General features: G+C 41.4%; 1 protein-coding gene across 19 annotated transcripts in view; it reads left to right on the top strand.

Annotated features, from left to right (window-relative positions):
• The window catches only part of LOC141766740 (unconventional myosin-IXAa-like), a 166069-nt gene that overhangs the window by 111709 nt on the left and 41500 nt on the right, over positions 1-12860 (top strand). For all 19 annotated transcript variants that reach the window (XM_074633854.1, XM_074633850.1, XM_074633848.1 and 16 more), the window contains 2 exons: positions 1414-1530; positions 3488-3622. In XM_074633854.1, the coding sequence (XP_074489955.1) occupies positions 1414-1530; positions 3488-3622 (252 nt within the window). The remainder of the gene's footprint in view (positions 1-1413; positions 1531-3487; positions 3623-12860) is intronic.

The following is a 12860-nucleotide window of genomic DNA, read 5'->3' as shown; positions in this document are numbered from 1 at the left end:
ACTAAGCTAATAACCTCCTGGCCATAGCTTCATATTTAGCGTACAGATATGAGACTGGTTTTGATCTTCTTCATCTAATTCTGGAAAAAAAAGCAAATGAGACACCAAAAATGTCTACAAGAAATCGATTCTCCCAAGTGCATTTGAATGATTAAATACATATTTAATCGTAGCCTACAGGGCCAACCCCTCAACCCACTCCTCCCTGAATTTGCATATTTGCCTCGTGTAAAAGGCCTACTGAACTTTATTTGATTGCATTTGATTGATCTCCAAGCTCTTCCAATGTTTTTATTGTTTCATACTATTGTCCTATTTGTAATCCATGTTGATTGTGGTGAAGCCAAAGACAATTTTCCACATAGCGGGCAATAAAGTTTCTAACTAACCAATGAGCTATTGAACTAGAATGTCTAACTACTCCTTCAGGATTTCACACTAAAATGTATGTCAGCAGCGTGGGTCAAAAGGCAGCTAACCATTATTATTATCGTCAATTGATCTGTTTCTTTTAGTCAATAAAATGTCAGAAAATAGTAAAAAAAATGTCAATCACAGTTTCCCAGAGCCTATGGCGATGTCTTCAAATTGCTTGTTTTGTCTAACTTACGATATATTAAATTCACAATCATCTATAACAGCAAATGTTTGTCATTTTTTCTTGATTAATGACTTAAACGATTGTTGCCGATTAATTTCCTGTCAGTCGACTGATTGATTATTTGACTATAATGTCAGCAATAATGTGAAACTAGATTTCTATATCCAAATTATTGACTGTCTCATTTGATTTAAAGCACTATATATATATACATTGATTAATTGTTCACCACAGCAGCTCTGCTTTTCCTTGTGGTTTCTGGATGTTTTTTGTTCTCTCTGTGAGTCCAATCAGATGACTCAGCGTCTCCCTGTGAGAGCAGTTCATTAGACCTCTTCTCTGCCCGCTTCACACATTTAATATGACACTGATCCAGTTCCAGAGAACAGAGAGGGAACATTAATGTGGTGTTTGTCTGACCTGAGCTGCTGCAGTCGGCAGGTGTTAGTCTGGGTTTGATATAGTGAAGTCGGCAGCTTTCTACCTACAATAGCAGTGTCCGTGCTGCAGAATGACTTTGTGTTATGCAGTTGCAGAAAAAGAGCATTACACAGAACAAAATAACCAGGTTAACAAAAAGAAGTACGTGTTTTACTGGTTGCATAAGTGTTCCACTAAGCCCTGTTGGCCTCCGCAGCAACACTACCACCACTGTGATATTAACATGGTTGAGCTGCAGCAGTGGAGGGTTTCTGTGCTTCAGTGAGGCTGAGAGTGAGAGTGATAAAACAGCATTGGCTCCTGTTCCAGATTTAAAAACACATGTTTTTGATCAGGAGGAAACTGACGTGTTCTGTGTTGTGTGTGTGTAGGCGGGCACGGTGAGGGACTCCATGGCGAAGTCACTGTACAGCGCGCTGTTTGACTGGATTGTGTTCAGGACCAACCATGCCCTGCTGAACAACAAGGACCTGGAGGATAACTCAAAGGTAGGAATAAAAAAATCACACACACACACACTTAATGTATGTCCTCACATACAGAAACACACCTATTACATCTGTCCATGAGACAGATATATCCTTGCAGGTTTTTTTATCCAAACTTTATGAAACCAGTAATATAAACAACATATTTGCATCCCGTTAATTGTTCAAAAGAGGTATGCAACAGTGGAATTCATCATTAACAGACGGCATAAGAGACAAATACACACTTAAAATGTATGTGTAACAAAACTAAACAAGATAAAACAATATGAATGTATATCAAAACAATAGATTTTTTTTCAAAGGTGTTGAGGGGTTGTAAAACTTTTTTGAAATTTTTATCATAAGCTCATAATTTGTTGTTTTTAGTTTAATTTATTTCATACTAAATTCCAATTCTATCATAAACAAATTAAAGCAGGTGACGTGTTTTGAACATCTCTGCATTTGCATACTTTTTGGGCTTTGCCGTTGTAGTTGTCATGACAACAGTAGCAGTAGTAGTATAGTAAGGTACGGTATATGATAAGATATATATTATAGTGCAGCCCAGTCGTTAATTGTGCAGCCTTACTTTTTATTTAAATTGCTGTAAAGGAAGATGAACATCTGAAAAATCTACACTTGTGTATGGTATGTGATATTTTTTCCCCCAAAAAATCAACAAGTTATTATACAGAAATGCTGCGTTCTGGTCTTTTAAAACAAATCAGTCTCTTTTAGAGAAATATGTGGAACAAGCAGGTGACCATGTAAGAGCCAAATAAAAGTATTTCCAAAATGTGCAAACATACATGAGGATAAATATTTATCCACATACGTCCCTTTGTCCTGTTCATGTCTTCCCTTTGTTCTTTTTGTCTTTCCTCACCTTCATTTGTCCGACTCATTCTCCCCATCCTGCTGCTGTCTGTCTGTCAACCACATCCGCCTGTCTGTCTGTCTGTCTGTCTGTCTGTCTGTCTGTCTGTCTGTCTGTCTGTCTGTCTGTCTGTCAACCACATCCGCCTGTCTGTCTGTCTGTCTGTCTGTCTGTCTGTCTGTCTGTCTGTCTGTCTGTCTGTCTGCCTGCCTGCCTCTCTGTCAGTCGAGACTCGATTCCCTTTCTGCTTTTTTTCTGGCGTCCTTTGCTCCCAGAGGCAGCGAGTGGTGTGATATGAAAATTCCACTATGTGTGTGTGTGTGTGTGTATAACTACATATGTGTGTGTTGATGTGGCAGCTGGCACGTCAAACCCTGTGGGGGCATCTAAAGGATTAGAAAACAGATCATTGTGTGGGTGTGGGTGTGTGTGTGTATGTGCACGTGTGTGTGCCAAGAACATTTGGGCAGATGGCATCAAGTTCCTCTCAGCTCAGTTTACCCCCTGTGGTCCTCTGCTGTCCCAGCGCTGTGCGTGTGTGTGTGTGCGTGTGCCTCCCTTGGCACTGACATCATCTGTGTGTGTGTGTGTGTGTGTGTGTGTGTGTGTGTTTGTCGTCCCTCGGTGCTGTCAGCGGGTCGATGAGGTTGCACTTTCAGTCAAGGTCATTGTTCTGATGTGCAGATAACAGTTTATATGTGTAGCTATATGTATGTATGTGTGAGCTCATGTATGTTTTTAAAAAACTGCCCTGCAGAGAGAAATAAAACACGTCTGAATGAAATTAGATTAAATTGGAAACAGCTTTTACAGTCCATTTCATAATTAAAGGCCGTCTTTGGGCGGAGGCCTCCTTCAGATGGTGCATATTAATGATGTATGATGCCATGAATCTTATTAACACCCAGGGGACAGCTGGGTCACTGGAGCTGTAACGAATAAAATGAGAAACACAATAAAGAGTATCAATAAATAATAAAGAATCATACATTTTTACTGATGTTGACAGTGTTGCCAGAGGATATTTTTTCATATCCTGATCCTTTAAAAGTGTAAACTATAGAAGTAAACTGAGCCGTCTGTCTTCTCCTCCAGCTGCTGTCGATAGGCGTCCTGGACATCTTTGGTTTTGAGGATTACGAGAACAATAGCTTTGAACAGTTCTGCATCAACTTCGCCAACGAACGACTGCAGCACTACTTCAACCAGCACATCTTCAAATTAGAGCAGGTACGCTGTTATTATCTACTTTACTCTATTTTTCTCTCCTCCCCCCTTCTCTCTGCTCCTCTTCCTCCTCTCTACTCTCCTGCTCTCTCCCCCTCTCCTCTTCTCTACTTTAATCTCCTCTCCTCTCCTACTTTAGTTTCCTCTCCTCTCCTCTCCTCTCCTCTCCTCTCCTCTCCTCTCCTCTCCTCTCCTCTCCTCTCCTCTCCTCTCCTCTCTTCTCCTACTTTAGTTTCCTCTCCTCTCCTCTCATCTCCTCTCCTCTCCTCTCCTCTCCTCTCCTCTCCTCTCCTCTCCTCTCCTCTCCTCTCCTCTCCTCTCCTCTCCTCTTCCTTACCTCTCCGCCTCCTCTCCTCTCCTCTCCTCTCCTCTCCTCTCCTCTCCTCTTCCTTACCTCTCCGCCTCCTCTCCTCTCCTCTCCTCTACCCTACTCTCCTCATCCTGCTCTACTTTCCTCTCCTTTTCCTCTTCTACTTTAGTTTCCTCTCCTCTCCTCTCCTCTCCTCTCCTCTCCTCTCCTCTCCTCTCCTCTCCTCTCCTCTCCTCTCCTCTTCCTTACCTCTCCGCCTCCTCTCCTCTCCTCTCCTCTACCCTACTCTCCTCATCCTGCTCTACTTTCCTCTCCTTTTCCTCTTCTACTTTAGTTTCCTCTCCTCTCCTCTCCTCTCCTCTCCTCTCCTCTCCTCTCCTCTCCTCTCCTCTCCTCTCCTCTCCTCTCCTCTTCCTTACCTCTCCGCCTCCTCTCCTCTCCTCTCCTCTACCCTACTCTCCTCATCCTGCTCTACTTTCCTCTCCTTTTCCTCTCATACTTTAGTTTCCTCTCCTCTCCTCTTCCTTCCTTTACTCTCTTCTCCTCTCCTCTTCCTCTCCTACTTTAGTTTCCTCTCCTCTTCCTTACCTCTCCGCCTCCCCCTCCTCCCCCCTCCTCCTTCTCTTCCTCTTCCTCTTCCTCCTCCTCCTCCTCCTCCTCCTCCTCCTCCTCCTCCTCCTCCTCCTCCTCCTCCTCTCCTCTACAGACAATGATTATTGTTGCAGCTGCTGATAACACGTCATTGCATTTTGTGTGTTACTGCGTCCATGACGATGTTAACAAAACCCATTCATACGTGATCTGCTCCGGTGTGTCTTGTGTGTCTCGTAATGACGTCAGTTGATGGCGTAACATTATTGTGGTTGTTACACATTCCTCAAAAACTGCCTTTATGCTGTTGATTGATTCAGCTGATGGAGGGATGAATGGTCCTCCTGACTGACGCCAAACTGGTGAAAATAGATGACTTCCTCTTCAGTGGAGAGCTCTTAGTGCAGAACAGTACGGTTTAACACACTGAGAGAGAGAAGCTGCTTTTATAAAGCTGTCCATGTTTTCTGAGATGTTTTTCACACATCTTGGTTATTTAGTCTGATCTGTAGCATTCTCTACTTTGCTAAACACACTTTCAATAAAGGCCAAAGACAGGAGTTAGGAGGCAGTAAACAGTATTGGATAAAGAAGATTCAATAATAGTGATTACAAATAAGAAACTGTGCAAAACGCATTACCCCCAACACATACCATGTAGAGGAAAGAAAACCTTCATTCTGTAACTCAGTGGCACCAGACTAACGTTACCAGACTTCCGAGGCAACCAATCTTTGCATGTTGAATATTCCCTCGTACTGAATGAGTGCTTCGTGCTGGACGGCCACGTTCCCCCTGACATTACAGTACAAGCAGCTGTAATTATGTAGCTAGGTTAAGTTAGCACGCACATCCATTAAAGTCAAAAGGTCAGAGGAAAAGTGCTGACATGCTGGTTAGAGAGCAGGAGTCAAGCAGAGCTGCATGTTTCCTGACTGCTAAATGCTGCTACAGTAACACTGCCAACACACTTAGACGTGTGTACATTTTCTCCGACTGTTTGTTTTTGTTTACTCTTTATGCCTCTGAATGGCCTCTGTCTCCCTTTCCTTTTTTATTCTCTGGTGTAATTTCATCCCTGTTTCTCCTCGTCATCACGGCTGTGCTGATCAGAGAGACGTCAGCTTCATGACTACCCCGTCTCTCTTCCACTCGAAAGCACCATTACTGAACCACTAATCCCTGACCAGCTATATTATGCATTCATTATGCTCATTTATTCAGATACCCGCTGCCAAACCACTTGTGCATGTTATACTTTTCCCCTCAAATCACATCCGTAGAACGAGCGAGAGAGCAGTGCGTTGGAAAGAAAAGAGACATAATGAGTCTCAATCAGTTGGCCTGTGTCACAGAAGCTGTCGGCTCTCGTCTTCCTCTCGTACTGAGCCCCGATTGGCCGTGGCATCGTAGCAGGCGGGCCCGTCGCTGACGGCAGAATGAGGAGAGAAACAGAGTGAAAAAAAAGAGCAGTGTTTCTGTAAACGAGTGCAATAACGTCCCTTCACCCTCAATGAAGATCACAGACTGCCTATGTGCTAATGGTTCTGTTATCTGTTTCTGACAGTTAGCCCTCAAGGTCTACACACACACACACACACACACACACACACTGCAGGATGTAGCATGTACTAACAAACCAACAGTAAATGAAAGATTGACGGTTAAGCTCTCCGGGGTTTTAATATTACATCTAGATGTTTCGCTGCTGGAGCTGATGGTCATAAAGACAAAGTAAAATAACTGCTGTCAAAGCTAAGATAGTTTAGCTGTGCCGATAAAAAGTCTTAGATTATGATTAAGGTAGAAAAGTTATTTTATGTTTGTTTATTTATTATTCATCCATAAAAATATAGAAATTAAATTACAGTGCTCCCATTCTGATCAACCGATGCGGATTACAAAACATAGGAAATGAATGCCCATTAATAAACATATTTAAAAACAATATATATATATATATAATTATATTCCATGTTAGAAACTGTAAATGAGACAGAGTTTTATATCTGTTGTTCCTGGCCAGACATTGAAGAGTTACCCTAACAACAGATTATAACATATATACCTATGTAGGCAGGGCTGTAGTACTCCAGTCCGGTCTCAAGACCACTTTTTTGAAGTCTTGCGCTTGGCTTGGACTCGTACCTCGTTGGACTCGGACCCCGTTGGACTCGGACCTGTCTTGGTCTCGGGTTCAGCTTTTGAGAACTGGTCTAGTTGTTCCTGCTGATTTGGCATCAGTCCTTAACGTACCTGTAGAATCCAGTATTGGTCTTCAAACCTAAATTCTATACATTAATTAGTTTGGTGTTAGAAGATAGATCAATATTGTTTATAGATGAATTATTTCTGTCCATCTTTAATCACTATATTAGCATTGGAAAAACAATATTGCCTATTATGGTCTTGAACAGGACTCAATTTGCTCTGGATTCAGTTTTGACTTGGTCTTGCCTCAGACCCGACTGGACCTGGTCTTGGACTTGACTTGGAATCAACTAACCTCGTCTTGACTACAGCCCTGTATGTAGATTATGATGTTTATTGAAATATGATCTAATGTAAAACATACTTCATTCTTTGAAACAATAGATGATCCATTCTCATCCATCCATGTCAGGATTCAGTACTAACTGAAAGGCAGCTACAGTATATCTGTAGATGGACAGATCTTAACCTGGTCTTGCCTTTTCAGAGACAAAGGCACTTATAGAAATCATTTGTGTTATTTAGTTTGAGAGAAGACCTCACATAGACTTGTATAAGTAATTTACTCAAACAGCATTATGCTGAATAAAATGTGGAGATGGTGTTTTAATCCGGGACCAAACAGATATAACTGGTTAGAAACCACTTCATATAATGAACATGTTAAATGTATTGTGTCATATTGGTCCTGTAAATTGTTTAACTTGTGTTGTCAGTCATTCTGACAACGGCAGGTGCTCCTCGATGGTTATCTCTCTCTTTTGATTGAACCTTTCACTTGAAGGTTGTCTTCCTGTGTTATGTTCAACTAATAAGTGTCAAAGTGCTGCCGAGACGCTCGCCCTCACAGGGCGCTGCCCAATATTGTTCCAGGAGAGTTCACGTTTATTATCCTTTAATCACTGGGGTCCTCCCAACCTTTGGCTCTCTGCCTCTCCTGAGTTTATTTGACAGGACAACAGTTGAGGTGGCGCTGAGCTCCGGGGCCCCTCCGAGGCCCCTCCGAGGCAGGTGGGTACAGCTTCCTGATCGAGGGGTTGCCAGATCTCTACTGATTTGTGTTTGTTTGAATAAAGTTGTGCAGTTCACGCCACAGGCCCCTTCTACCCTCAGTTTGACGTCATGAGGGGAAAAAGCACTCCGCACCTTTAACTGCTGGCCCTTAGTCACCTTTAGACGATACAGAAACTTACATAAACTCACCACAACTAAACGGTACTTTGTAGTTTTTGTTATTTGTTGTGAGTTTATTAGCAATTTATTTTAAAATCTAAAGGAAAAAGAAGATGATGTCTTCACCTCCTCATGCCTCAAAATCTCTTCTACCAGTGATGAAACTGTAACAAGCACATTGTTGGTGAACTGAAGCAGAAACACAAAAAAGGAAATTACAGAAATCTTCCGTGCAAACATGTATTGTTGTTGCTGTTATATTCCCCACAGTAACTAAATAATGAGACTATTCCTTGGAATCGCTGTGTTTGTTTATGTTGTTTCATTCACTGTGGGAGAAAACAGGAGGTTTGCAGTAGAACAGTTTTATCTAAATGTGTGTTTCTAAAAAGGAGCAGAATACTGAGTTTAATTACACAATAATGCACAAATCATTTAGAGAGCAATAAGACCTCCGTTCTTGCTTTTGGCGAGAAGGCCATGTAGTCTGTACTGACTGCAATATAAACACATCCGTGTGAACAACAAACACAGGACTTTCAACCAGGAGACCGCTGTTTCTTTTGTAAGTTACGTTAGTGACATTTGTGACGTGTTTTCTGTACTTATGTAAAGTTCTTTCCGTACATATTTTACTTACTTATTTTAATGCCAACCATGACATTTTTCTTTTACAGAAAATAAATACACATACATGGGATACATTAAAATCATTAAAACAGGCATACAAATAAAGCGCTGTGTGATAAGTTCAGTGACTGTCAGTCTGAAAGTGCCAGTGCCTACTTGAGCACACAAGTCTCAGGATCAAAAGTCTAGTTCGTTCCATGGAAGGATCTGTTTTTTTGTCTAAAGTTCTCCTCCTTCTGAGGTCAGTTAGTTCCTACTTAATGACGGTGTCCCTGTAAATCACAGTCCGATCCATGACCATCTCGTTTTCCATAACTTGAAACACACGATGCCGATGATGAGTTGGGACAGTTCTTTTTGTATTACAGACGTCTTTTGAACTATCAAACCATACATCACAGATTTATAATCAACCTCATGATGTTTTCCCTAAACCTAACTGATGACTAAAATGCGTCCTCATAACACGCGGAATATCCTTGTAATGTCGTGCTATTTTTCCGCCTTCCCATGAGATCGGGTTGGCCACTGATGTTTGATTTTACTGCTTTCGTGGGAGCTCAGACCGCTCCGCTCCCACGTAACTCGAACCCTGATTATCCACCGATATCAGAAATTTGTTGGAGAAAACACAAGCAGCCCAAGTTGACCAATCACAGCTCTTGCTGCCTCGATGTGCTATCTTTGTAGCCCCAACATATAATCACATTTTCAGGGTGTGCACATCAGTTATGATGAAACCTAAAGCGGCTACTACTGTATATATATACTGTATAAATCCAGCTTAAGGTGACTTTAGAGTATGAAGATTTATATTCAGAGTTTGTCCGTCATTCTGACTTTGAAAGGTGATTTTCCATCAGGGGGATTTTCCTCTTCTCGTTCCTCCGGGCTTCACTCCCCTCCAACCAATCAGTCGGTCTTATCAGCAGCGTGTGTGTTTACCTTCGGAACAGCAGCCAAAGCTAATAGGACCACACCAACCACAACCCTCCGTGTGTGTGTGTGTGTGTGTGTGTGAGTCCAGTGTTTACACTCAACATGCCAATCGGTGCTTGATTTCTCTTCTGTGTTAGGACGGTATATCAAAGTAAGAAAACACATGACTGCCACCGCCTTAGGCAAACACGCTATCGTGTTTAACGCTTGAGATATCTGTAAAGAAATCAAAAACATGTGGCCAGGTCTACCTTCATCTGATCTCCTGCTGCCCACTGTTATTCAGTTCATTGTCTAACAGTAAATGCAGGAGCAAGTGCCAGGGCATTCTCTGAAGGAGGAGATTGTATCTAAATGTGCTCTTTATTATATTAGTAGTCATACTGATAAAGCGGAGGTTAATTCTCCATAGTTCGGGAAAGCCAAGTTGGTGTTTTGATGCAGATTTTCCTCTCTACACCCTCATTCCTTGACGTCATTTATGTGAGTCATACTGGTCGACAGAGTCCGACTCTTTATAGCTGGATCACAAAAACATGTTTAATGACAACACAGCAAGCATGTCTTCATCTTTTATCTGAGTCTCTGTGCACCTGAACCTTCTCCAGCTCTCATGATTGCACCGCTGTTCCTCCTGTCTGCTCCATAAAAACACCCTGCTGTCATAACAAGAGAGGAGGCCGCTGTGAGAGGGAGGCATATAAAGAGAGAAGAAATAGAGAGATAGCAACACAAACACACTCGCAGCCTCCCTACGCAGCAGAAAACAGACACAGAGCTGACTAATAGACGGATGGACGGCCACACATCAGTACTCCCTGATTTCTTCAGCACAGCAGGGCGCTTTTACGGCTTTTATTGCTCGCAGATTGGTTTTGGTTTGAGATTTTTTTTTACAGTCCAAATATCTGTTATGTCTCTCTGTATTTATAGTGGTCAGTGGACAGTTCACCTAATATATTGCAGCATGTTTTGTGAATTATTGCAAGTATTTTGGACGCTAATGGGGACATCCTCTTGAAATCATTAAGTAGACAAATGGTGGACATCAGGGAATGTCAGTGGTGGAAGAAGTACTTAAACTTAAGTACCACAGTGTAGAAATACTCCGTTGCAAGTAAAAGTCATGCATTAAATATTTTACTTCAGTAAAAGTACAAACGTTTTGGCAGTAAAAGTAGGGCAGAGTGCGGTTAGGACAGTGTCTTTTTCAGCAAGTTAGAAAGCAACTATGCCATTCACCACCAAACAAGACAAAGGCTTTTCCTAATTGAACAACACCCACTGAGTGATTGTTTTCTCAAATGGCAGCCAGTCACAACCCCTTTTGTTTGCCAATTTCCATATCCCAGTAATTTATGAAAATATAATCATTTTACAAATGTTTTCTTCTTCACAAAGAAATGTGTGAACAAAAAATATCATTGTAAATATAAGGTGTTCAGATTTAGACTGCAATTTTATTCAATTTAGATTATTAATTTTTTAGCCCAGAACATGGTGTCCCAACCGACCTGTTGGGGAAATGCACTCTTTGTACATTTAACAAAAATTGTGCCTTTCGCTTTTGGGTTGGGCTCTAAAAAACTTGGTAAATTATTAGCAGACACTTGTATCTGATCAGGGATCAAAATATTTTCATTACTGTTCAAGTAGTCTGTGAGTAATGGAAGTTTATTTGGTGTCGATACAAAAGTGTCCCAGCCGACCCCGCTCTCCCCTACTGGCCCATCAGAAAAATATATAATATATGATTGGATTATAATTGTTGTGTAAGCATCACTTTAATGTTGTTGCTGGTAAAGTTGGAGCTAATTTTAACTACTTTACTGGATAGTTTAACCTCTAATAATACATCATCATTTATTTCTTGATTATATTTTGTATTAATAATCAGAATCTGCAAAGTACCTAAAGCTCTAAAATAAATGTAGTGGAATAAAAAGTATAATAGAGATGTAGCAGAGTAGAAGTATGAAGTAGCATAAAATGTAAATACTCAAATAAAGTAGAAGTACCTCAAAATTGTAATTGAGTCCATCCAAGTTTTAAAGCAAACCAGGATTTGTCAGTATAAGTATATTTTTGTTCCAGTTTTAGTGAGCTCTGGCTCAGTTTGGCTTCATCTTCGTCGTCTGACAGGACTGAAACAAGACGTCTGAACAGTGTTGTGTGCTCTGAGATGTTCTGAGTTATTCTGTGCTGTTGTTCTCTTACCGAGTCTCCTCTGTCAGCTCGGAGAAGTCTGACCTCTCCTATCTGCTGCAGTGTTTTGATTTAATGTCTCCATTCTCTGTAAACTCCACTAGTCAGCCCTCAGGGTCCAGAGCGCTGCTGCTTTTTCTATTTTACCAGGTCTTTAGTTGCATTCACCTGCCGTTCTCAGTCTACATCAGAGCTGTAAGTGGACTGTTAAGAAAATAGCCTCTGGACCCGACGCACTGGATTAGAGGACCAACAGTATGACGGTTAGAGAGGTTGAAGTGATAAATTACGATACTAACGATTATTTATCTTATCAGTTACTCCCCTGATTATTTTCTCGAATTAATAGATTAATCATTTTGTCTATAAAGTGCTAGAAAATATTGAAAAATGCACATTATAGTTATCCTAAACTTTAAGTTTACGATCATGTAAGACATCTTCACATTTGAGAAGCTGGAATCAGAGAAACTGTAATTTCTTCTTGAAAAAATGGCTGAAACAATTAATCAATTATTTACCAATTAGTTTTTTGTAGATAAACAATAACTGTTTCAGATCCGACAGTAGCAGCTGGTGAGATCAGAGGTCGTATGAAAATGTGAAGACTTGTCTCCTAAAGCAGCTGCTTGTTAGTTGCATGTCTGGCACATAATGATGAAACTCCGCTCGCAGCCAGTCGGCCACTCTGGCGTTGAGTCGAACCGTAACTGAACCACGTCCTTCACATGCTGAGGCACAGCTTCGCAGTCGTCTGTCTGCAGGGCCCAGCTATTTACGTAAATGTGTGTATGTAATGAAATGGCTGATTGGTGCAGAAGTATGTGTGTTTATCTCTCTATCTGTGTGTCTGCATCTAATTGTCTCTGTGAGTCAACACACGTGTTCACAAACTGGCTCACAGACTCAACAAAGTCAGCCAGATGAACTGAGTCAGTTATCTGCGAGTGCTCGGCTCGGTGAGATTTAAACAAAAAGCACACACATGCATGCAACGTTTTTTTATGGCGACGTTTGTTGTTTTGCTGGATCCGGTGCGACCGCTGAATGACACCAAACATACCACATGTTCCGAATGCCTCGTCAGTGATTCAGCAGCCTAAAAATGAAGAAGGCAAACGTGTTGCATGTGTTAAATATCTTCTAGTGCTGCTTTGAATACTTGACTGTTGGCTCATTTTA

The sequence above is a fragment of the Sebastes fasciatus genome, chromosome 4 (assembly GCF_043250625.1).
Source record: "Sebastes fasciatus isolate fSebFas1 chromosome 4, fSebFas1.pri, whole genome shotgun sequence".
In the NCBI taxonomy this organism is placed as follows: domain Eukaryota; kingdom Metazoa; phylum Chordata; class Actinopteri; order Perciformes; family Sebastidae; genus Sebastes; species Sebastes fasciatus.
The sequence above is the reverse complement of the archived record's forward strand: the minus strand, read 5'-3'. Positions and strand labels throughout refer to the sequence as shown.